The following is a 26,826-nucleotide window of genomic DNA, read 5'->3' as shown; positions in this document are numbered from 1 at the left end:
CAACCCAAAATTAACCTTCTGTGAAAGGTTAATTTTTCTTCTGATCACAGAGTTGATCTGATCCACCGATCTCATTGGAAAATTGGGAGATGGCTCAATCCTGCACAAGAGAATTCAGGTTGGAACAGCTCTTATAGCAGGAAATCACAGACACAGATAATTAAGATTAATTATCATATTAAATCCCTTATGTATCTTCTGAAATCTATCCTCACAGACTCATAGGTTGGAGGGTTTATTAACAGTGAGCATATTTTCCAAGGAATTCCAAAGTATATCACCAGCATAAAAATGTCTGTACAAAAACAAACATTGAATATTTTATCTGTAATCAAAATGGTAGGTTTATTGTAGACAAAAATTGAGTAATTGCCAGGATGATAACATGTACCTGTCTGTAGTATCATTATTTGAAATAGTAGAATCATTCCATCCAATATTTTTAAATTATTCTTAAAAAAATATGTTGCTTTTCATTTACACTTGGTCAATTTGAACAGATAACGGATTTTAGTTTGAAGAATAGAAGCTGAGAACATGAATTTTAAATTTAAAATGTGGTACTATAAAGCCAGGTGTTTTGGGGATTTAAAAAATGTTTTCCTCAACCTTAGGTGTAAAGTTTCATCTTTATTTGTACAGTTGAAGATAGTGAAAGCAAGCGCTTAAAACAATGAAACAATGAGAGGAACAATGCTTTTCATACTGAATATTCATGGCCTTGAAATTTCAGTGATTGCTAAAGTTTCCAATACACACCATTACATATTTAGTTTGTGTTGTATAACTGTAATGGGTTTAGATTTACTAATTTTTCCCAGACTACACTTTTGTCCTTTATGTACCAGCTGCAAGATCTACACAATTTCATGTTTTCTTAATTCACTTTAATGTGAACTCAATAAAAAGGCTTTTAAAGGATGGGAAGTAGTTAGCACTAATATTCAGGTAGCACAGTATGTATTTTTAATTGATAATAGCAAAAGCTGGTTTTGTAGTGGTTTTTCTTATCTTTGTAAATGGTTTTCATACTCTCTAATGTACTGAAAAGGTGATTATCCTTTATAATGCTTTTATATTATTATGTAGGAGATGACTTCTGGTAGCATAAAATGTTTGTGTCTTTTCCTCTAATACTCCTGTTATTCCCTATTATTCTTTTAGGTATTTTGTGTTTACCTGAATAGTAACTTGACAAATTCCTTTGCAGAACAACTGAAACACAAAAGCCCCTGTATTCCTTGTTTTTCAGAAGATATGCTCTGTTGATATAAATATAATAGTGGTTTTGCAATTATCATAGGAGATTGATAAAGGGTTGGAAGAGTAATTATTTTACCTAGAAATTAACTGCAGTTACATTTTTTTCAGTGCCTAATATAAAACTGTAAAATGTGCAATATTGAAGTGAAAAGTTGCATTAGTTTTGGCTTTTTCAGTTTTGAGGTAGCACTCCTAGTACATGCCCCATATAATATGACAATTCTAAATCCCTCTCAGCATCTTAAAAATTCTTAAGCTGCAATCTAAGTAGATGTTTATGACATACACAGACCTAAAACAAAATAGTGCATATATTAAAGAATGTTTCTTTGGGATAAGTTCATCAGAGTTAAAAGTCTAACAACTATTAATTTGGATTTATTTACAAATTGTATGTGTCCCCACTGAGAAACAGGAGCCTTTTCAGGTCAGCTACTTATATAACAGGTTTTGGTAAGGTAATAGGCTTGCCAAAAGCCTGTAAGAACTAGACACAATTAGTAGGGTAGTAAGAGTTTATATTAGCTATTTTTGGAAGTGTCTGTGTTTGGTTTCTGTAGGTTAGAAATTAGAGGAAAAACACATTATGCCATTTATACTTGGAAAATTAATATTGTAGGTATATTTGAATGTTTCCTAATCACCATTCCTGTATATATAAAGTAAAATCAGCTTTAAAATTCCCAGTATCTTTATAGTGCTACAGTCTGTCTCCATTATATGCTGTGTATATTCTAAAAAACTTTTGTGTCATTTCAGAGAGTCTGTCCTAAAGGTATTAACTTTAAAAAGTGTAATAAATAATTACAAAGTAACTGAAAATCCCTGACTTTACACAGCTGCAGTTCATTGCCCCACAGCAGCCTTAAAATGATCTATTAAATGATTATTAGAAACAATTAATTATACCAGAGAACTCAAAGAGCTCAAATGTAATTTCATGGTTATAATTTTCTTGTCAGGTAATAAAACGGGATGAGCTTGGCAAGGAGCCGTCTGACTGCTCCGTGTTCGATTTGCTGAAATATGATGATTATAACAGTGACAAGCACCTAGATCTAGAGGAGTTCTACAGAGCATTTCGTAAGTACCAAGACTAGCCTCTTCCTCGAGTCTTACTTTCTCTTTCTTTCTGTTCTCCTGAATGGTGGTTTTTGGTTTTTGAAGTATGAAACGTTTGGATGCTGTATACTTAAATTAGCAGAATTTAATAGTCATGAAACAACAGGAAACCTTTTTAGCAGAAATCAATGACACCCAGTAGCTTCCTGATTTATGAAGGAATTTGGCAATGGAGAATTCATGGATAATCTTTCTTGATGCCAACATGCATTGATAAGTCTGTGTTGAGTGCAAGTGGCAAGTAGTGTGGTCAAGACATAATCAATGGAACTGGAATACATCCCTGCGCCCTTTGTTTATGAGTGCTGATAATAGCATTTTTGACAAACCCAGCAACAAATATAAAATTTCTCTTAGGTGCCTTGTGGCCTCACAGGACTCAGAAGGAGATAAAGATTTGTGGTGTAGTTTTGCAAGGTATTTGTTCTCTGGATGCCAAAGGGGTCTCAGGACAAACGTGTGTAGTACAAACAAACAACTTGACTGAATCACTGGGTTAGCAGACAGAAGAAAGATGTTAGGAGCTTTTATACAGTAATATCCACATATTTTGTTATATCCAGATAAGAACTGATGATTTTTCACTCTTGTCTACCTCAAATTCAAGGTTCAATCTTAAAATCTGACTTTGGTTTAAAAGCTTTTGCTCTAAACTCAGTAACATGGCAGCACAGAAGATCAAGTTTGTCCTAAATTCTTTTTATAATTACTTGTCATACATTGACTAGTCCATTAATGTATCTTTATTTTGAGTAATTACAGACTGTTGCTTCTTGTAGTTTATCTTTGGGCAGATGAGCACTCAGCCACTTCAGGTGATGTCAAATGATATAAGGGATATAAAACTGCTTTGTTTTAAACTATAAAGTAGTGAGTTGATATTAGAAAAAAAAAATAAAAGATGCATGGAAAGCAAAAAGAGTAAACATGAAAGGAATAATCAAGACAGACTGCCTGAAAGTATCTTAGTTTTTTACCATTGAATTAGATTTTTATTTCTCTGAAAGTCTTTCAGAAAGTGTGATTTTGTGATGCAGCTTAGCTGAACAAATTACTCGCTGCTCCTAAAAATAACTTGGTCCTACTTCCTGAGGTTATCTGACTGGCTTTCTTGAAGTGCCCTAACAGTCACAGTCTCTCCTCTGAGTCACTTACTAAGTCAGCAGAAAAATATTCACCCTCTATGTCCCACCTCAATCCTGTTGTGTGACCTGAATTGATTAAGTGAAGGGTCGGACCATAACTCATGCAAAAGAAGTGTGAGCACAGCCAAGAAATAAGGTGGAGGAAGAAAATGGGGGCTCTTAGGACATGGTGATGGTGAGGTTAATTAATTAATCTGCAGCAGCAAGACACTAGGAAATACCTTAATTTCTTTTTTAAAGTTGTGATACAAGTTTGGCTTACAAAAATTTACAGAATTATATAGCATCTGTAGAAAAACACACATTAGCTGAGATTATGCGGCTAGATGTTGTACTTCTAGATCATGATGAAGTGCATAGATGTAGAAGTTGATATAGAAGCTTTTATCATATACAGCAACCCAAGAAGGTTAAAGACATGTTTAAAGCATTAGCATGATTTTTGCAAACAATGTATTAATGGAAGCATAGCATTGTTCTTCAAAATAAGACTTTGATGTGTCTCTGAGGGACTATTTTGTATAGTTCTAAAACTCCAGACATAAGAATAGCTTTTTGTTATGTATTTTTAATGGACTTTTGAATAATGAAAATAATTTCCATATGGTATGTTAAACATTGCCTTAATATGAATGTTAATGAAAACATTAGATTATAAAAGATTAGGAATCAGTTAGGTTTCTTTGTTGCAGTAGAGTAGTGGAGAAGACCCTATTTAAAATTAAAAGGCTGTCTTAGAAGATGATTTCTAGAGTAAGATTCATTCTTCTATGTCATTAACAAAACTTGATGTATTCACTGCATATTGAAAAATAAAACCTAAAACCAGCTGCTACTTCATTGTATGGTGTGTGCCCAGAAAGTCAAAGAAATGTGACAAAGTATTAGGCTCTGTAATGAGGATGAAATAAATACTCTTGAAATAAATTTGAGGATTAACCATAGTTAGATTTCATTTTATCTTGAGAGTTTGAATTCAGTTAGTTTGACCTATCTCACCAGCATTAACAAAAATTGTATAATGCTATAAAAGTATAGCATTATATATATATATATGAAAAAATAAATAAAAGCTAAGCAAAACCAAAACAAATTGAGTGTGGCACCTGGTCACTTGACTGGAGCTCTTATGGCTAAGCAAGATGACACAAAGCTGAAACCAAGCTCTCCACACAAGCCATGCCAACCCAAGGTAAAGCAAATGTGACAGCCCCTCTCCAGAGGCTTGTGTTGTTTGCCTATGGCAAAGCTGGTGAGATGTTACTAGTAATGCCACGCCTGGACTTACCAGGATAAAGAGAATTAATATAGACATGGAACCAGATCCATGTATGAAAATATACACAAGAGGCATCACAACACATCTTTCACACACTATTCCAAAAAATATCTCTTCAATTTAGCTTCCACCTACAAAATAATTATACATTTTAATTTTCTTCAATAAAGTCACATAGAAAGGTTGCAAATATTTCTTCCAAATACAAATAAAGCTTTTTTCCCCCAGGATTTTCTTTAAGTACTTAATACTTTTGAGTTAACATTCTATTTTATTGTACTGTTATGATTTATTCTTTTTCTTATTATGCTACATTATGATTATATGTTGTATCTTTAAAATTATCCCATTTTACAATATGGAAAAGATAATTTTTCACCAGCTCGGACACTTTCAAACATCTTGAGCAAATAGAAGGCAAAACATGCAAGTTTTTTCACAAATTGTTTTCATAACTATCTAATGACTGAAAGATTCAAACTGCGTAATGGTATTTCCAGGGGATTATCTTCTAAAATATGATAGTGTTACTTGTTATTTGGAGACATTTAAAAGACTTACCCATTAATTAAAAAAAAAAAATTCTTCTAGAATTTTTGACCTCTTGCAGGATCCCATCAATTGAACTTGACAGTGTGTTTTTCATGGTTTTTTTTTCCATTCCTTTACCATTATAATGTACATATGGAACTTAATCTCAGTTTAATACCTGCTATTCCCAGTGGAATTACCTCTATCCCTAATTGTAGTGAAGGGGTGGATTTGAGAGATGTCAAGTTCTTGTTAAAGTTTGTGCAACTGCTAGAATATATGTTACTGACTTCTATTCACTCAAAATGGCAGTGAAGAAAATTCAGCTTTGTGATGATGGAGGAATTGATCCTATTCAAAGCTTCCACACAGAATTCGAAGGAGTTGTTGGTTTGTTTTATTTGTGTAACAGAAATCTGAGTTGTATGAACACAGAAATGCTAAGGCAAGGTGGTAGAGGTTGGGCAGGGCATTAGGAGTCACAGCAGCACAGATTCTATGCATGGCAATACCACAAGGGTTCTTTTCAATCCAGTTTGTATGTAGCACTGCTAAAATATAAATTGTACAGTAGTTAACAAAATATGCTTTAAGTTTATTTGAATTTCATCAACATTTAAGAGGTCTCATTTTCTAAATGTAATTGTCCATCAGCATTTTCTATTGAGCATAGAAGAACTTTATCAAAAGCTGGAGAAGGTGTGAGAAAAGAGATAAGGGAAATTTGTGTCCTCAACCTTGGCCTAAAAAGGGGATAGTGATAATCAAGCACATTACTAGTGTGCACTTTTCCAGCTGTGATTTCAAATAGTATTTAAACACACTTAAGTAAGATTTTGAACACAGATAGGATTAAAAATCATATCCATTGTGGTATTGAACAAACTGCTCCATTAAAGTAGTTTCTTTTTAAAGAATTAGGCAATTGCATTTTATTTAAATAGGAATGTCTATCTCTGGAATTAATTATCAGTCTTCTTTCATTAGCATTTGCAGGTAGGACTTTTTTCATTGGCATACTTAATTAGAAATTTTCCTCACAAATACCAGCAATTCTATTTTTAACTCCAGCAGTAGAAAAAGAACAACCTTAAGGGCAAAAATGAAGCTGTTTTGACAATATTAATATGCACATAATTCTATATCTATACATACATACATATACGTGCTTGCCTGTATTCTGTGATTTACTTTTGACAGTCTCATTTCATCTGACAAAATGGATACACATTAGACTGGACAGCCAAATGTAAATAACTATGCACAAGGGAATAAAAAAATCCCTTTCCCCTTTCAGAAGGTCAGATGCTGAGGCAGTAACAAACAAGGACTATATCTCAGCCTTGAACGTTTCTGCCAAGCTTCACAGAATGTTGCAGACAGATGAAGATGCTGACTGGCTTCTGTAGTTTTACAGGCTATTTTCTAGCTATAGCTTGTTTTCATATTTGGAGGGGTAAATTGTAATGCTGTAGCATCTATCTCCTAATTATTTGTCTGCTATATTCCATAACAGTTTAATTAAATCAATAGTGTGTACAGAGAGGAACCTGAAAAATTACTTCCTCTAACACAGGTAGATAAAGCAGAAAGTTTAGCTCTAGCTGGATTTTTGGAGCTTGGGACTGAAGGAATCAGCTGATTCAGTCCTCCACTGCTTTGGCCACATCATGTAAAATTATATCCTAAAAGTGATCCAGTTACATCTTAGTGTTTTGTTTTGCTTTTCTGCATTCCTTCCTCACCCAGTCCCAAGCTAAAGGATTTTTTTATCAGCAAACAGTTTTTTTAGACAGGGAAGGATATATTTAACTTTTTCTGAAAGGGCAGGCAAAATCCTAGGATGAAGGAACTGAACAAAAGCTAAAAGGGGTGTGGAATACAGTTTATATGCTCTGTAATGTAAATCTCAACCAGTGTGCTTCCTTTATTTTTCAAAGGTTTTCTTTCTTTGGTTAATGTCTCCTGTGGTATCATGATAATTTTGTGTTCACTGTAAATGTTGTCTCCTTTGGTTTGTCTTCTAGTGTTGTCTCCTTTTGTTTGTCTTCTAGTGTTCTTTTCTAAAATAAATAATCTTACTTGTTTTCCTCCCATATAAATAAAATTTCAAAGCAGATACTTCAAGCGGCCTTCATGGTGGGCTGTAAAATTTCAAGGCATAGCACAAGGAAATAAATAGTAATAAATTATTCTGTTTGATCACTCAGCAGATGTATATGTAGGCACTTCTCTTTGTAGTTTCAGTAGAAAGAATTACACTAACTTAGACACTCATGAATTAAACTGATTGAATACAATTAATATAAACTCCAAATTTATTTTACGTAATTGAACTAACAGCTGCATGTATCAATTGACATCCTGCATAAAATGAAGGGAAAAAGAAAGCAATGTCTCTCAGAATTCTTTCCTATTGTAACTATTCCTATTGTTACTATTCTTGATGTTGTCTAATGCTCAAAAAAAGGGCCCACAGAAGGGCTTTGGGCACTGAGGACTTGGCTGTAAAAACTACTCCATGACATTCAATAAAGTGTGAGAATTATCTGGGCAGAACAAAATATGACCTAATTGTCATTCTTCTATTAACCATGCTTTGTACTTTGCTGGAATTATTTGTGCTTTCAGGCATCACTCAACACTGTTAACAATATCTAATCTGTTGTGCAGCATTTATTGGGGATCTCACATGTTGCTGCTGTACATACTAATACTGTATATTTAAAAGTACCCTCGGTTTTGAAATAGCATTCAGGTCACAGATACCAAATTTGGACTTCAAGCACTCCTTGTGGCTGAAGTATTAGTATGAAGTGATTTATGTACCTCTAGTAATAACAGATATTATGGAAATTTTTGATCTGGTCCAAAATTACAGAAGTTGTTTTGGGCTCACCTTTTAGGAGAAACTTTGATGCCAGTGACTAATATGCCTGTCAAAGTCAATGTTTTGTTGTGTCTTGAATCATGTGGAAAGGAGGCAGCCAGAAGTTCCTATAAATAGAGTGATCATTATGAACACATATGCCTAGTTATTTTATTCTCTGAAAAAATATTCTAAAACATCACTGCTTTCATTATAATAGCTCTACTTCTACTATAAATTGTCAAATGCAATAATGACAGGTGCATGTTCAGAAATTTTTTTTTTGAAATGTGAATCATCAATTCTGAAGCAAAATAGAATTCAAAACCAAACAACCCTACAACAAAATCTAAATTTTAAAAAGGCCTAGACTGAATTACTCAATGAAGAAAATGAGACTTCCCACTGGATTCCTTGTTATCTTAAAGTCCACAAAGGCTAATTAAAAAAAAAACTTATGTAATTTATATTTCAAGTTATTTCAATATGAGGTCTCAAATATTGTATTTAGTGTGTAATCTGAGTTAGAGCTTTATGGCTATGATGAGTCTTCAATAGTAAAACATGTTAACAAATAATAGAGGAAACATTTTCTGAGGGGGGAAGATGTATTATTCTGTCTCCTGCTCTCATTAATTCCTTTTCAGCAACAACTTGAGTGTATTATATTGTTCCAGGGGGTGTAATATTTCACCACTAGCCTCTGAAAACACCAGTAAACATCATACTGAGCAGGAGCTATTGGACTTCATGGTAGTTTTTTTTTTGCTCAATCTGATCTAGCTCTCAAATTCTTACCTGTGCTATATGTATTTTCTTCTCAGCTGGAAGAAAATGCATCCTCTTTTATTATTGGGCTGAATTTTAAACTGATAATTAGAAACAAGAAAATATCTAAGGTTTTAAATATTGTTTCATGGATTGAAGTAGTGTGCCTGAAATTTCTCACCTGCCACTAAGTCAACTCATTTTGATGCCAACTGATTTTAATTCATGTTTTGGGGGAATCAAGTAACATATTTATGGCCACCATAGGTTTGCATGAGTAAATAAAACTATTTTTTTCTTCCCCAGTATGATGACCAAAGAGCCTGTGAAAAAATATTTCACAGGCTCTTTGGGCATCATAGTGGGGAAACTAAGAGATGTTGTTTATGAACCTTGAGCTCTGCTGATCTCTAATCCTATCAGTGCATTTACCTGGAACCTGCTTTGGTGATGTAAGTTACTAGAGATAGCAGTATGAAATACAGGATTGCAGAGGATGACTGGAACAGAACACCTTAGTTATAGCAGCTTTGTTCCAGACAAGGGGATTGGTGGAGATTGACTTGCATGGCATTTGTCACTGGCTCGACGTACCAGAGACTGATGTCTTGCACGTCTTTCAGTGAGCCTATTCTGGAGAATGACACAGAATGGTGGGGCAAGAGTAAACACCAAACAATTACACATATTTGGCTATGGTTAGCAAAATACCTCAGTAATTGGTCTGTTGCTTATTGCCCAGGAATCAGTTATCTGTGGTGAGTTACAGTATTGTTGCTAATATTTTTGTTATGTTGTGAATTATAGGAATATTTTCATATCTGCAGAGCAGTTTACCTGTGGATTTAGGCTATGACTGATGTTCCAACATCCACAAAAGCCTTTATGTAGATGTTCTAAAGAAATTTCAAGGAAAATTTAAAATAATAATTTATAATTAGTTTCTTTTATTGACTATTTTAAGGAAGCTCGCTCTTCTTAACGGGGGTGGGGTGGAGAGAAGAAAGATGCTGTCAGAACATAAGAAGTAATGACTGGGCATTAAAGGAGACAATCACCAACTAATCCACAAGCAAGAACATTAAGTGTCTCTACTTCAAGGCAGAATTACTCATCTGGAACTATCATGAATATTAATAGCTCATAAAGTATTATTTAGTAAGAAAGCCATTTGATTAATCTATTCATTGTTTTGCTATTTTTGCCTACTAGTGCTTTTTAAATATCAAGCACTAATGTTCATTTTAGAACAGTGTTGCTTAGTAATTTGATTTAGAACTTTTTTGGGTTTGGGTTTTTTTTTCTTTTGGTTTGATGATTTATTGTTTGGGGTGGTTTTTTTAGGTTTTTGTTTTGGTTTTGTTGGTGGTGATTTCGGGTTTTTTTAGAGAGGTCTGGTTTGGGTTTTTAGAATATCTACTCTGCTTTCTTTGCTTGTTCTCACATTTGGGTAAATAAAAATTTTCAAAAATCATTAGAAGAATGTGGAAGGTTTTAAGTCATTCCTTAGACATCTGGATTTCTTAAGAATATCTGCCATTTCCACTAGAAAAGAAAATCTGCAGGCATAGTTTTGTTCCTGATTTTATGAAAGTACTCTGAAAATTCTGCAAATAGAGTTAATAGAAAAATAATAATTCCAATTTTGCAAAACTTGTGAGCTTTCATCACTAGACTTTAAAGAAATGTGCATTACATTTCTCTGTGAAGTTTTTTTCATTGAATGCCCTCAAATATCTATTACATACAGTAAGGAGAAATTGCCTCAAAAATATCTGCATTGCAAAGAAATATTTTGGAGAAGAAACCCTTCTAGTTCCCTTCATTTTTCATGGTGGATTAGGTTCCAGTAAAGTTTTCTTATTTCAGGAAGTTTAATTCCTAACTTAATTTCTCAAATAATACGACAATTAAATATTTTATTGAATCATTTCTCCATAGATTTTGAGTTTGATATATTTTTTTCTCTTTAATATAGTGATCCCATAGTGTGAGGGTTTTTTATGTTGTATGCTTTTGCAGTTTGTGACTATCCTTGTACATATGTCTTTTTGGCTAACTGAGGTATACAGTGAAGAAAATACTTTATTGAATATGTCAAAGAAAATTTGGATAAAATAATTTTCAATATTAAAGTTATCAAGTTATTACATTTTAAATAAAAATTGATTGATCTTGGAATCCCAAAAGCATTTGAAAATGCATTCACTTCAAAAAATTTAGTAAGGTTTGGTTTTTTAAGGCACAAAATTGTTCTTTAACACATCTCTTAATTTAATTGGTCTACTTTGTAAAAGTTGCCAGTACATATAGTAGAAAATGCTGATGGTTTTAGTACATGCACAAATTGCTTGGATAAAAGTATTCCATCATGATAAATTGTTTTTTCTGAATAATACTTAGCTTTGTTTTCTGAAGTTATATATTGAATGAAGGAATTTAAATATTGTTATTTTGACCCAGGAAGTTAGGATCAATTCAATCCAGTAGTTATAGGACTACTTGGTTTGTTTGGAGCTATACATGAGAAGCTCTTTTCTCATTTTGTTTGATTTTTTTTTAAATTTTATTTCAATAAATTGTAATCTCTTGTCATCAAGCAGATGCCTGGTTAGTATAGCACAGATCTCTAAGTGTTTGTAAGTAGCTTCTAATATACTGTCACTCCTAAGAATATTTGTATGTGTCTAGAGTTAAGGGGTGTGAATTTAAGCTGCTAAAACTTGGTATAAATATTGACAACTGTATGGGTAGGGCTGAAAGAATATCAACTGCTCCAGTTAAAGCTATTTTAGTGGTCTGTGATATTGTAAACTGTGAGACTAATTGCTTCTCATCACTCCTGGCTTTCCAAATCTTCAGAAATAAACATCCCATAATTGCATGTAGTATTGTTTATGTCTTCATTAAAAATTACATGTGAACTGAATTCAGTAGGAATATTTATGCACGTATGAGTTGCATATATTTGACAAAATTGTCTATGAAATAGATGAAATTGTCTGACTCCACTCCCTGTGGTGACTGCAGCCCTTATTTAGTGTGATGAATATTACCTGAGATGTATAGCTGTGACAACTAGTGACATGGTTTAGTCTGGACTCCTCAGTGCTGGATTAAAATTGGAAATTATGATTTTATATGTCTTTTCTAATCTAAATTGTTCTCTCATACTATCTGCAGCCTAAAAACATCTTTGCAATTTTCCAAATGTATCATGGATGCTGTTGGATGCTTTTAAAAAAGCCCAGTCTTCTCCCCAACAAGAAAACCTGAACATTTTCTACCAAAGGAAATGAGGAAACAGTTTAACAAAATATCCCTGTGCCTATATTATATACAGAATTAAATTGTCAGTAGATTCTCAAGCTGATCATCATGCTCACAGAGTGTCAAATCTTATCTTAAGTAGGTTAGCGAGTGATTTATATGGAAATGCAATTTTGACTGTAGTAAAAAAGAAGGTGTCCTACAAAGGCTATGAAGCAGAGGTTTCCATAGTGCAATATTGTGTCAAAAGAGGTCTTAAAAAGAGATGCAAAATAGTGAAAACCTAAAGGAGAGTAAAACCACATAAGCCTTCTTCATATAGTTATTTAGTATAAGAATTGGAAACCTGATTGTGTAAGATTGGTAAGGATCCAACAAGTAATCTGTTTGCCACTCTGTCACAAATAAATATTTGGAAAAAAGGTAATTTTTTAAAAATTTGTTTTGCATTATGATTATAATTGTTCCTAACTAAGACATGTGGTAGAGATATATTTCTTGGAGGGAATTTTATTGGTGTTTTAAAACTTCCTGACTAGTCTATTTAAGAAATAGTTGATGCTAAACAAAGAATAATGTTGTGTTCCTGCTCATGAATTGTTGAGTTAATGTCTACTTTAAGTAACAACATATACATGGTAACTTTTCTGGGTTAGAAAAAATGTATATCTACTGCAGTATCTTCATTGTAAGAGTGCTTATGGAAGATTGCTAAAGAAGCAAAGGCATTTAAAGTTTCTTCTAAAATATTTTCTCTTTTTTAGAGAATTTTTTTTCTCAGAGGCTGCCTCTCTTTAATAGCTCTTGATGGATGCCTCACTCATAGGTTTGTTTACTTTTTGGACCAATGTGGAATTAACATCTACAATATTCTGTTTCAGAGACACAATGAAGTGTGTCCTAGATACGAGTGTTCTTATTTTTTCTTCATTATGCACACCTCCTATTTAGTTTATTAAGTTGTGTATGATAAGAAACCGGGAACAATTGTTCCATGTTTTTTTTCTGAAACAGTTTTGTTGTGGTTTTTTTTTTTCTTTACGCTCCTGACATATCTTTGTAGTCATCTCTTTTCCATTCTGAAATTCCTCAGTCATTTAATAGTTGCTTGTATGGAAAACCTCCCACATCTTCGGTCATTCTTGTTGTGTTTCTCTGTTCTTTTTCAAGTTTTATTGGAAGTTTTTTACAGAGGCAGGGACATGAAGCAAACAGTCAAGTTGCTCAGGCAACAGAGCCATAGGATTTTTTTTTCTGAATACTGGTCTTTACCTAATAATTCCTTTTATTGTGATATTGCCAGGAATGAGTAGATGTTTTCATAAAACTGCAAAGTGTATTCTAATGCCTGTGTGCTCAATACCTGAGCAGTGCTAACTAGTCAAGAGCCTATCATTCTGTAAACAAGGTTTCACACTTTTTAAATTTCCTTCATGCAATACTTTCCATAATGAATTAAGTATATTGAATTTGGCATGCCAGTATCATAGATAAGGTCTTAAAGCAAATCAGCTTTTATGTTTGCTACCTAAACTACTCAATACGTTGTTCTCAAGACATTGGGTCCCAGAAAAATTTATCACTTTATTTTCTTTCCACTTCTCCTGGATGATGTTGAACAATGTGAGTTTCAGTGGAGGTCCAGGTGCAACTCCAGTGGTGACTTTTCTTCATAAGAGACCTGCCAACAGATTTCAAAAGCTGGTGTCTGAGAAAGGGTAGAAAATACTGTGAGTAGGACTGTATGATACAGGACTGAAGTGCTAAGAGTGACAGATTAATCCCATCTGTCTTTAGGTCGTGCTTTAACCTTTATGCTGATCTCCTTAGATGCAGAGCCCATTGCCTGCTTTGATCTTGGGGAAACATTACAGGATATGCAAAGCTGAGAGCAGAATATCCACAGTCCTTGTTCTCAGAATATTTCACTGAGCTCCAGAAGAAGTCTTGGTCCTTTGCACAAACATCTGGTCTTATGAGGAGTAAAACTGTCCTCAGCAAATAACAAAAATTAGGAGGCTCTGTACAGTCAGGTAACAGAGCCTACCTTGAGTTCTGCTTGCTTTCTTTTTCCCCTCTAAATGTAAATAGGCACTTCAGCCAGCTGATGGATTTTTCAGAACCTCTTTCATGCTAAAACAGCTTTCATTTATTCTTGTTTCTATGTTAAAGATTTCTGTAAGGAGCTGCTTCATAACTCTAGTCTGATGATTTCAGGGAAGTATTGAATAACAGTGGCATGGACCCCTTCTTTTATGTGGAAATATAGTAGTTCTGCTATGCTTTAGACTTTCTAACCATATTCACAGTTCAGCTAATTTAATCCTGAATTACTATTTTAGAATACTGGCTTCTCGTTCTCCTGTCAGAACTGGATGAGAAGATGGTTTTTACAAAATTTGGTTATTATAAAACTCAGGACAGGTTCAGAGATCTAAAATGTTTAGAAGTTCTATTACCATTCTGGGAAAAAAGCCTTGAAGTTTGAAAGTGAAATGAAGGTGCACAATAAATAAAATTGGCAAATTATTACATTTATAAACTGAGAGCTTCATGCATAAAACTGTGAATTACCAGGGCTGTCAACTATCCTCTTAAAATTCCCATTTCATTATTGATTAGTTCCAGAAATACTTCATAGATTGAAGCATTTTAAGTGTTTTATTTTAGGCAACAGCAAATGTGCAGTATTGGTGTTCATCATCTGTATTTGCAATAACAGGAGCATTAAATTTGGATCTATACTAGTAAAATTACTTGAAAATATTTATGCTAACTCCTAGCATTTAGATAAAATGATTTTACTTGAACTAGTTATGTGCAAATACAATAAGCATACAGAAATTGATTTTTGCATAAACTCCTGTTTTTGTTTAGACAAATTCAGCAACATATCCTACAAAAAAAAAAGGTCAAAACCAATTATCACTCTTACTTCAGTGAATTAACACTTCCGTGTTCTCTGGATGAGAAAGCTGTGTTTAACACCCAACTTCATTTTCTGTGAAATTTCATTTCAAGAGAAAACCAGAAAACATTATAAGGAGTAATGGACTAGATGTCTTTTTAATTATGTGTTATTCCTAATGCACATTACTGGCTGTTCTTATCCAAATTCCATTTTTCTTATGTTATTGCCATCTATATACTTTTACAATATAAAGTAAAAGTATGGCTTATAGAAAAAGTTTGTTCCATGCCTGTATTTTTGGTTTTTTTAACTTGTTCATCATTATGACTTCATTGCAAAAGGGTGGTTTAGGTTTGCAGATGTTTTGAGATTCATTTTAACCATTCAATTGTTAATCTGAAAAGCAGAATAAGGAAACATTCTCTGATCACATTTACCTTAAGGTACTTTCAAATTTCTAAAATGATGGAATTTTTGTATATGAAGAAATTTTTTTTGGCTAGCAGAGAGAAGGCATTTGATAATGTTTGAGGTATTATGTCCTTTGCTTCCCTATGCTTTAATAGATCCCATTGAAAAAAAGGAACGGCAAAAACTCATTGCGTTTTGGATAATGTATAGGTCAAGCACTGAACATTTATGCTACAAGTTAATGAAAAATAGCTGAGTTAGCTTTAAATCAACTACTTTAGATAAAAGAGTTGAGTGCGACACATAGTTTGCATGATCTAATCCACAGCAATCTCCAGCAGGAAATGTGAATTATCCTAACTAAACACGACATTTTGGATATCTTTCTACTCCACAGTGGACCCACTTTGAGCATTTGACTAGTAAGTTTTTCTGAGGTCATGTGTTAGTCACTGAGATATCATTAATTTAAATTAGTTTCTTTGACAGCAGCTAGAAAGTAGGTAAATGGTGACAGCACTGGTGGCAAGAGTTTCTGAGGAGACAAATTACACGGGGAGGCGGTTTGATACAGTGATGGATAGAGTGAAAGAAATTTGCTAAACAAAAAGATGTAGAAGAGGCTATGATTGACAGAACCTGAATCTCAAAGGCATGATCTTTGGTCAGTTCTCTTGGCCAGCACCAAATAACTGGGGAGTCCCCAGCAGAAATAGTTAACAATGCTTGTGGAAAGATGAGAGGCTGTGGCAGCTCTTGGGTCTCCAGTTATTTATATCAATTTGGAGATTCGTATACTCTGAAGATTTAAATCCATGTAAGCTGAGCTTTCACTAGTGCTAGATGGTGGGATTTTTACTGATATCTTCTTTTTATTATAATTTCTATTTAAAGTATTTAAGTTAAGGTATTAAAAGAAGTTTGTCTCAATTTGACTTTTTGTTACTGCATTATGAAATTTTAATTATCTTTGCTCACATGCCTTGGTGTTCTGTCTCATTTGATGAAGAGAATGGAGAATGAATCATAAGTAAAGTGAAAAAATAGCTTTTGTCTGTTAAAACTTCTGTGTCTCTTACTATTGGTGCTGAACAGTGTTTAGTGAACAAGACAGATAATTAAAATAAGAAAAAAGAGAAAACTAATGGTAAAAAAATAGTGGTTTTAAGTGGAAAAATTGCCATTACTTTTGAGTCAAAGCTCCTAACTAGCACAATACATCAGACTAATAGTTTATTCAATTTAGATTAATTGTTTAGCTGGACATGATTGCAAATTCCTCATGTTCTAGATAAGGGATGCATGTGCAGAGGTTCTGGGTAGTCTTAGATGAAACTGGAGTAAACTGAAGCTGTACTTTGTGCAAATGAAATGGTATCTAAATAAAGAACAGTATCATGCTGGGAAGCTGGGCCTGTTGATCACTTGGACAGTTTAACCTTCCTTTGGCTCCCTTCCCATGCCTCTAGTACGTGTTGTCACTATTACTGCTCCCTGGACTCACACTGGGATGTGAAGTCATGCTGGCAGAGTTTGTAAAACATGTGGCTATCTCTTCAAAGCTCTTGATGAAGACTTGAGGGATACTGTTAAGAGCTTTTCAGAAATCCATCTGGGCATCACAGACTGGATCACCTTTGCCTTTTGCAACCCTAACCACTAGCATTAATAATTCAGATTTTTCACAGACTACTTCAGAACTGGGATTATTGAAGTACGGAACATGTCAGAGGAGAATTTCAGGCATTTGTCCAAACTCCTTTATTCATGTTCTATTTGTGGTCTACCTGAATTCTTGTGTGCAAAGCTGATTTCTAGCCAGCTGAATCCCTGTGTTCTGACATGGACTTACTCTGTCCCAAGTGTAAGACTTTTCATTTGTCTTGATAGAATTTCACAGCTTTTCAGCCCATTCCTTCTGTTTATAAAGTTCCCTCTGTAGGACAATCTTGCATTGTCCTGCAGAGGGAACTTTATAAAATCTGCTTCCTGATCCTCTGAATTTGGTGACAGCTGCAAGATTTCTGAGGGTTCATTTTGTCCTATCAGCCAAATCACTAATGAAAACATGAAACATTATTGAAACCACTTGTAGTAAGCTGACCTTTAGTCTGTGAAATGCTGATCCTTTGAGCCTGAAGGCAGGGTAACTTGCAGTTCACTCATGCTATCCACACCTTCCTAAGTGGGGTTCAGCAGTGCTCTGAGTGAGTCAAAGCCTGGCTAGAGTAAATGATGTTCACTACTATTGTATTGACCATATTGCTCATCATTTCATAGTAGAAACCAGTTCAGGCTTAAATTCATGGGTATGTGTTCCCCTCACAAAGCTGAATAGATACAGCTTTTTCACTTCTCTAGGAAGTTCTCTGATGTCAGCCCCAGTCTGTCTTTACAGGCTGCAAATTTGCTAGCATTGTATTTTTAAGGTTTTTTTTATAAAATTATAGTTCATTCTTTATCAGTCTCTGTCTCTGAATTTGCTATCATCACAGAGTGCATAATTTAAATGGATTTATTCAGAGTTCAAAAATTACCATGTAGTTTTGTCATATAGCACCATTCATGAATACTTATGTGTGCAACTGTTTTAATGAAAAAAATTATTTTCAACTTAATGGCATTCCTTTTTTTTTGTCATTGCTAATTTCCAGTACTGGGTGAACCTTGTGCTAGTGATGTGCTAAACATTCACAATTCATCTTATAATAATTCATAATTGGCTTTATTCCTCATTAGAATTCCTGTGAGGATTTAGAAAATGTAGTGTATAATCCTCCCTTGTGTTTATTGGTATTATAAACCTCTTGTGAATGCTCCAAACGGAAATATCTTTGTTTGAAAGTAGTCAGTCATCATGGTTTATTATTTGTATCTTAAGGTTTTAAAGACGTTTTAAAGAAAAGTGTTATCAGTGGTTGTCGATGAATATAGCTGATAATAAAACGTAAGTGTGAGGTGTCTTTTAAAGTCAGTGTGACGTGTCTTTTAGAGCTGAATTTGTCCTGAAGGTGGGAGTGTTTGTTTCATTCTTGGCTTTTTTCAACATCACCTTTTAACCCTATTATTGTTTACCTAGAGCTACATTTGCTACGTGAAATTCAATTATATTTCATTCACGTAGAACATAAGGGCAAAATTGTGTCAGAGACATTTGTGAAGGTTAAGAAAAGAGAGTCTGTTGTCAGTAGTTTATGCTTGCTAATCAGCAGCTTTTACAACAGCTGGAGCTTTGTATGCTCCTGAAAATTAAAAGCTGTTGAAAGTATCCAAAGTAGAAACTGAATATAGTCTACTATTAAAAATTGTCTTTAATATCAGGTCTTTTGTTCATAAATTGTTTTGCTCATCCATCCCAGATTTAGATCAAAAGTGAGATTAAGGATAGACAAAGTGATTTGTAGTGACTGAATTTTTGGCAGAATTTTAGTTTATATCTCACTGCTGATACAGCTTGTGGAGAATATCTGGTCTTTTGTCTGCCAGATGAGTAGCAGGGGACCTAGGGAAAATCTCTCTCTCCCTGAAAGATGGGGACTGAGAAGATGAATGCAAACGGTGATGTCCCGTGAAGTTGGCAAAAAGTGATAGAACATGTACAAACTGAGGTGAACTTCTTGGTAGACAACAAACAGTTAGAGATGGGAGTTGTGTAATGGTTGAAACAAGCTACATATTTTGGTGTAAGCAGCCCAAGAAAGTGAGTAGAATCAGCTTGAGGAAGCCAAAGAAACTGAATGTAGAACTTGAAATCCATGTTAAAAAATATGTTACAGTTTGCAGGGGTGAGAGTGTCTGTGGAAAGCAAAATGACTGAAATTTAGTTTTTATTATAAAAAAGCTTCTAATTTTTTTTATTTAATAAAAATTATAATTCATTTTTTAAATTTTGTATAGAACTTCCAAGAGATTTTTCATTTTCCTGGTCCTATTTCATCCTATAAAATCCTGCCTTTATTTAATATATTTCATATATATTTCATTTTATTATGAAGTTGTTCATAAGTAAACTTTCTATATGTATGAGAAGATACACATATACCAGAACTTCATCCTTTACATTTGTGCTTATATGGATTAAATGTGTAAATGTGTTGTTATTATAATTACTACTATTGTTTTCCTCTGACAGCAGTGGTTTAATCTCTATCAATAGAAAAGGTGTACATTTTTCAGATTTAAAACACAGAAATCAATATTATTTTCAATAAGTTGAACAGCTCAAGAGTTTTTAGTTTAGGAGTCATAATGAATTAATATCTGAGATTTACATTTTTTTAGGTTTTTTTTCTTACAAGAAAAAAAGGTAGTCATTTTGGTAATTTGATTTGGTATATATTTTTTGGGGTTGGTTTTGTTTTCTTCTTTAACATCACCTTAGTGTAAAACATGATGACAGGACTTTATTTTCCTTCTTCATTGAAAAATACTCCCTCCATTCCAAATTAAGGTATTCTTTAGATTAAAGCAGTGGAATTGCTGAGGTCTTCAGCTAACAGGCCAGCTAATGCTCATCTATATTCCTTTTCTTCCAGGAGAGTTTACTCTCCTCACTCATTATGCTAGTGTCACCATCATAAACTGCCTCTGGCCAGGCAATTTGGTATTGATGGGTGCTAAAACAATATTATCACTATATGCTTACCTGGTGGTTGCTTCCTTGTGCATTTGCTGTTGACCACTATCAGTTACAGTTATACTTTTGTTCTGACCAGATGGATTTATTTATCTGATTAGTGTGGCCTTGTGTGTAATATCCCATTCCAACACATCCTCTTTCCTTTTGTCATTTGTCTGCAATCATTCTTCGTGAAAAGTGTTACCCAGAAGAAGCATTTTTCCATATCAGGAATGTATGAGCAGACATTGAATAGGAATTTTTATATTTCAGAAGATGTGTCTGCCTGTATCTGAAGCTTGATGTGATGGCTCAGCACCATAAATCCAGATTTTGAGGGATTGTCAAGAAAAGAGTGATCTGGAGTTTGATTTTCTAAAACTTTGTGAAAACTTTATCTTAAAGTTTAAATATACATCTGCAATATGCATTGGCATGTTCTGTGAATGACTGAAAAAATAAACCGTGAAACTGTGCGGTCTTGGATGGGATGGTGGGAAAGCTCATATTTCAGCTAAGTGTTCCAGAGATGACAGGACTTGACACTGTAGACAGCTGAATGCTGTTCCAGGTTTGTCAAAAAGCTATGCAGGAAAATCTGAAAAGAGTGATCTAAGAGGTGGTTTCTAGAATCTTTGTTTTATAAAGGTTTAAAAGTCATGGTGACACATGGTGACTGGGTCCATAGAAGATGACTTCTACAGGATATACATAGAGAGACATAATTGCGAATATTGTTATATATTTTATACACCTATGGAAAAGTCTGAATAGTTTCTAGTATTAATTTATATTGGCTAACATTTATATTTGTGATTGGTGCTTTGAAAAAAAATTTTTTTCTTATCTTAGAACAAACTGAAAAGTGAGTAGCAATAGAAGACAATCTGGTTAATATATTTGTATTTATTTGTACATGCTCCTCCTATTCTGACAGCAAGTTATACTCTGGTAGTATCTTCTAAAGGGTGCTTTTCTGCTTAGATCAAGATTTAAATCTGAAAAAAATATTTCAGATAAATTGTTGGGTGAAAAATAAAGTGCTCACCGTCATGTTCTCCCTGTTGTCCAGACTGGCATACTTACTAGAACACTGGAGCTCCCACCTTGCCATACAGGAGGAGATGTGCATTTGGGAACAGACACATCTTTCCCAGAATACAGGCAGGAAGTGCTAAGGGTGCATACCTGCAAGCTCTAATGAATGGGTTAGCACACCAAGTTGTGCTGCCAAGCCACAAGGTATAGCTGTGAACCCTCCTCCCCTCCCTCACCCAGTGATGAAGCCAAGTCAGTTCCAGATGTGACAAAAGCCAGCTGATGCTCGCTGCAGTATCTAGAGACATTGCATAAATAGTACATCTGAATGTATTTAAGAAGGGACTAGAAGATCTAACAGGATCAGTGGATGTAAAAAGTAAGATAGAAAAACAAAAGGGGAAGTAGGACTGGGCAGAAATAAAAGATGAGAATCAGAAGAGATGAAATGAAGGGGTGGGGGAAGGGAAAGAAAAAAGCACAGACTATTCTAAATGCATCTGACATTCTGTATAGCTGGGAAAGCAGCTAGAAGAAAAAGCAAAGATTTATTAACAGCTTTTAAATGCAAGTAAATCAGAGAAGTTGTCAAAACACTGATTTTAGATATAACAGTCTCATGAGGTTGTGTACATATACAAATAGGTGTGATTATTGATTCTCAGATAAACACTGAGGTCATTGGCTGTCAACCTCCTGGTTTTCCTTCTATGAAGTATCATTTTCATATGTTCTTTCTTTTTTACTTGAAGAGAGATTTTTTTGAAGCTATTAGTGAAAAATAATCTTTTATTCTTTTGAATGGAACAGATGACATGAAATAAGTATTTTTTAAATATTTCTATGGGGAGAAGTATTCTGGTTTTAAGAGTTTTATCCACTGTGATGAATTCCACTTTAGTTGGGCTATTTAGAGGCCTTGCTTAGGCTGCTCGCAGCTGCAAGTACATCCCAATTTTGGAAATCTCTAGCTTGATCTGGCCTCATTGCATTTCTTCCTCACTATTCTGTCAAGTTTTTGTTACCACTCATTACATATTCTGGTACATCAGAGGAACATTCAGTGTTCTTTTCAGCAGAATGATCTTCTTTGTAGTACTTGTTTCTGTCTACATCATTCCAAAACTGAAACATAAGATACTAAATTTATAAATTATCCAAAACTCAAATGAATAAATGCAATAGTATGAATAATTTTTTTGAAACAAGCCAAACCACACTGATATTCAACTGAAGGAACATAACTAAGAAAATAAGGAAAATAAAGACCTTTTCCTGAACATTTTCTCCCTTACTGACTAAATATAATCATAATTTGAAGACAGTGATATCTGTGCAATCACATATATGACCATAATGCAAGATCAATGGCATACCCAGTTTAGGGTTTAAAGTTAATGAATACATTTACGGTGACTGTAGCAAGTCATCATATTGTTTTTTTACTTTTTTTCCATGTGATCAGTCACTATAGTAGTCAGCAAATCCAGAAGAAAAAATGTTAAAATATGTTTTAAAATACGCATTTTTGGTGTAGATAATTTCTAGTGCACAGAAATATGTCCCAGAGGAGTTGGTGAAATGCACAGAAGCTGACAGTATGCATAGAAGTATCAAATTGAAGCTTTTCTGAAACTTGGTCATGTGCATAAGTTGGTGTTGATGTGATGTTATCAGCAAAACTAGAGAAGTGTTTTGGAAATGGTGCATTACATTTGGCAAAAATGAGCAATGCTCCTTCTCAAAAAGAAAAAGAATATGTCATGTTAGTTATGAAATGGAAAAATTTATTCAACCTAAGTAACTTCCAAAGTTTTTTTCAATTAGTATATTTTTCTATATGCCTTTTCTCACTCTCTTCTGCATTTCTTTTCCTCTTTTGAACATCTTAAATACCTTTCTCATTACCATTGCAAAGACTCAGCACAGCAAATTTTGGAAGATTTGAAGTTCAGCTTTGTGCACCTAAAAATACTAACTTCAGAAAATTAAGCACTGATATGCCCCAAAAAGTGCTGAGACTAAATTTACCATCCCATCCAGGTTGCATCAATACCTGATATGCTTTCTGCTGTTATTTTTTTTTTAATCTGACACAGTCCAATATTGCAATGGTTGTTATTAAAAATACACTAGCATAGCAAGAATTATTTTTCGATTTTAAAAGAAAATATCTGAAACTCAAACACAGGCAGTATTTTTTAGTGACAATGTCAGTGTTGTTGTGGAGAGTCATTCTCCATATTCTGAACAAAGACACAAATTCTCTGTTGAAATTACAAGGGATATAAGTGTAAAGTGTTAAGTGTTGGACACTAAATGAGAAAATTTGTTGCAAGTCCGTGAGGTTTTTTTAAGTTCTAGTATAACTCATTTGAAGTACACATGATAATACTGCTCTATGATCCACTAGATTTTTGTTTCTGCTTTATTTTTGCACAGGTCATTTTTGGCATATGCTCTCCTCTTATCTTAATTTTTTTTTAAAAATTCATTTTTTTTAATGCATTTTTTAAAAGTAGCTTTTGCTGCAAGAACAACTGTGTTTAAGAAAATGTGTTAGAAAACGTTGAAATGCTATGGATGCACAGTCATTATTCATGTGTGTCTACAGATACGACCATCACTGTCAATGTGATATCACATATCAGGACAGGTATGATTGGAATTTGTAGTTTGGCATATTTTCTTAAACAGTAATGTATCATTTTATTTGAGAGAATTTATCATATTTTCTGGACTGTTGTGGTTTCTGCTATTTTTGTAAATATTTTTATGTACAAGTGTTTTTAACTATATCTTGCTAGTCTTAAAATGGGATCTAAGTCTAAAAATGGGAATAGGTTAACCAAAAATTATTACTTCATTTACTCAGAGATTCTTTTCTAAGCATAATTTATAATTAACTTTTGCAGCAACTTTATAGGCTAGAAATACGTTGTTGTCTAAGTTGGGATATTGAATCTATAAAAGTTGCAAGTTTATATGCACATAAACCTAGGATACCACATCTGACTACTTTCAGATCAGCAATTCCAGTAGCACACATCAAATCGAATTTTAACCCATCACAATAACTTTGAAATTTCCCTTAGGATTCACTGAATGGTGCGTGAAATCAGTTACAGAACATACTGAGAGGATATGTTAAGTTTGGGCAGGCAGTTTCAGTCCACTGAGATGATAGTAGAGACAGGAGGGAGAGAGACTTAATATTTGCCACTTCGTTTACTCTCTTTTCAAGGGATTTAAATGCATAAAAGCTGGAATTCCTTTTTCTTCATGAGGAGAAAGAGCTAGTCTATCAATCAGGATATGCAAAGTTTGGATTGTTTTGCTTATGCCTAATAAATAGTCTGTGAGGAACAGGCTGTCGACATTATGGGAGTGGATTGCTGATTTCCCTTGCAATGGAAGACATTGAAGCTGTACACATCAGGAGTTGACTTTCTTGGCCTGGTTTTTCCCTTAGGCTTTCAAAGTTCTCATAACAACTGAATTCAACTTCACAGGGTTCTCAGAACAACATAGTTTGTAGGGTAGACCCTTTATCCACACTGTTGTAAATATCCTTAACAATTGCAATAGTGATACTTTTCAAAACATGCTCAATATTCCTGTAATATGGATACAAGAATATAAGGCAAGAACTAATACATATGGCTTTTGTGCACATCTGTGCAAAACACAGGGTCTTGAGGAGGAGTTTGAGTCAACGGACATAAATTAAATTACTTAAAGTAAGAATTAAATTTAAAACACATGTATAATGAGCTTGGAAATTTTGTTTTAGCTTAATCAGCTCATGAACTTGAAATTAACAAAAGGTAATAATTGCTGATTTTAATAATGATTGCCATTATTAATATTTTTTTAAAAGTTAAAATGCATAATGTGTGAGCAATGATATTCAGAGAAAATACTATTCAAATCAATTAAAAATATCAGGGGGGTAAAATTATTTTCAAGAGATAATACACACTGATTATTAATTCAACTGCATTGCAGTTGATTTACTTGTTTCATTAAAAATGTTAAATTACCTTAAATTATGTTCACTTAATTTACTAAATGAACTAACACTTAAAAATTTCTTTCTGTAAAGAGAAATTTAAAATCCCATGTCTGGGGTGATTTCCATGTAGAATTAAGAAATATGCCTTAACACTATAAAACCAACTGTATTGGTCCCAGATCCAGCCAGTCCAATGTTTTTTCAACCATGAACTTGAGTTTATGTTTCGAGAAGTGTAAAAATAATATCATTATAATTTCTCCCAAGTGTTTGTGTGATTGGCACATGTAATCTTCTGGAATCTATAATAACCTTTGGAAAAGATTTTTTTTTTTCAGATATATCACTTCAAGCTACTGTCCTTCATTTTGAACCTGGCCTCTCAGTTATTTTGATGACTTTCCAGTGTTAAAAGGAACAATAAGCCATTGTGCTGTCATGGAAATGCTTTTCCAGCATTCATGATTTTGCTGACTTCTGTCAAAGCTCTCTGCATCATTAGTTTTTTAAAAATAAAAATTCAAGCCTTTCTGATTTTTTAAATATTTATTTAAACTGCTCCATGCCTTGATCACTCTTATCTTTCCTCTAAGCTTTTACCTACCATACAGAGGACGCAGAGCTGCATATAGTATTCATGCCTACAAATGATGGAGCAAGATTATTTTGGGTTTTGTTTGCTCTTAGTTGCTTTGCAAAGAATTCCTAATCATTGATTTGAATTTTTCTCTGCTGGAGGGGACAGAGTTGATAAAACTGCTTGTCATCACTTCAGTGTTCCTCTCTTGACAAATGAACTTGCAGCCCATTAATCCAAAAGTCTTTCAGCTACTTCTTAGAGTCACAGTCTACAGTCATTCTTCTTCTTCAAAGTACCATTAAATAACAGACTTTGCTGCACTGGTAAGCACTAAGTACACACATCTATAAACTTCTCATAAACATAATAATCTGTAATTTATTTAGCAAATTTATTTCAATCTATTTTTAAGAATTTTATTTAAAGATATTTGCTTCTCTAGTCATTTTTGGTCCTAAAAAATTGAAGATGAAAGCTGTTTGAGTAATAAAAGAATTTGATGCTAAATTCACTGAAGCAAGAGGACAGTGGATACATTCTGCTTTATGCTTTTAAAGCTGGAAGCACTCAATGTTTCTAGATATTTGAATAAAATATACTGTCTTATTGTGAAACAGAAACCTTGTGGTTCACGTTTGTCTTTCAGAAAAATGTGAGAATCTTTTAAGTTCTCCCACAAATTAAATATTTCCTAGGATGCTGTACCAATCTCTGTCTATTAATTTTGTTGGCTAGTACTATAAATAAATGCAGAAGTTATTGTCTTTCCTTTCCTGTTCTCTGATAATTTTTTTCATGGAATTGGTTTCTACAGGACTTCGTAAAAGCAGCAGCTATTACAATATTATATATTCAACAAAAAAATGTTTTTCAAGTCTCCTGTTAGTGACAACAAAAGATGAATAAGTGATAATTATAACATTTAGAGCTTTCAGCTTCTTGTAACATCAACTGCCTGAATTTCAATCCAAGCTCTGCAGCTAAAACATTAAGGAGTCATGAAAAA

The 26,826-nt window shown here is 33.7% G+C and overlaps 1 protein-coding gene across 3 annotated transcripts in view; it reads left to right on the top strand.

The window, feature by feature from the left end:
- Window positions 1-26,826, top strand: part of FSTL5 (follistatin like 5) — a 275,951-nt gene that overhangs the window by 157,259 nt on the left and 91,866 nt on the right. For all 3 annotated transcript variants that reach the window (XM_036382231.2, XM_036382232.2, XM_036382229.2), the window contains exon 6: window positions 2,226-2,346. In XM_036382231.2, coding sequence (XP_036238124.1) covers window positions 2,226-2,346 — 121 coding nt within the window. The remainder of the gene's footprint in view (window positions 1-2,225; window positions 2,347-26,826) is intronic.

This window comes from Molothrus ater, chromosome 4 (genome assembly GCF_012460135.2).
Source record: "Molothrus ater isolate BHLD 08-10-18 breed brown headed cowbird chromosome 4, BPBGC_Mater_1.1, whole genome shotgun sequence".
NCBI classification, from domain to species: Eukaryota; Metazoa; Chordata; class Aves; order Passeriformes; family Icteridae; genus Molothrus; species Molothrus ater.
The sequence above is the reverse complement of the archived record's forward strand: the minus strand, read 5'-3'. Positions and strand labels throughout refer to the sequence as shown.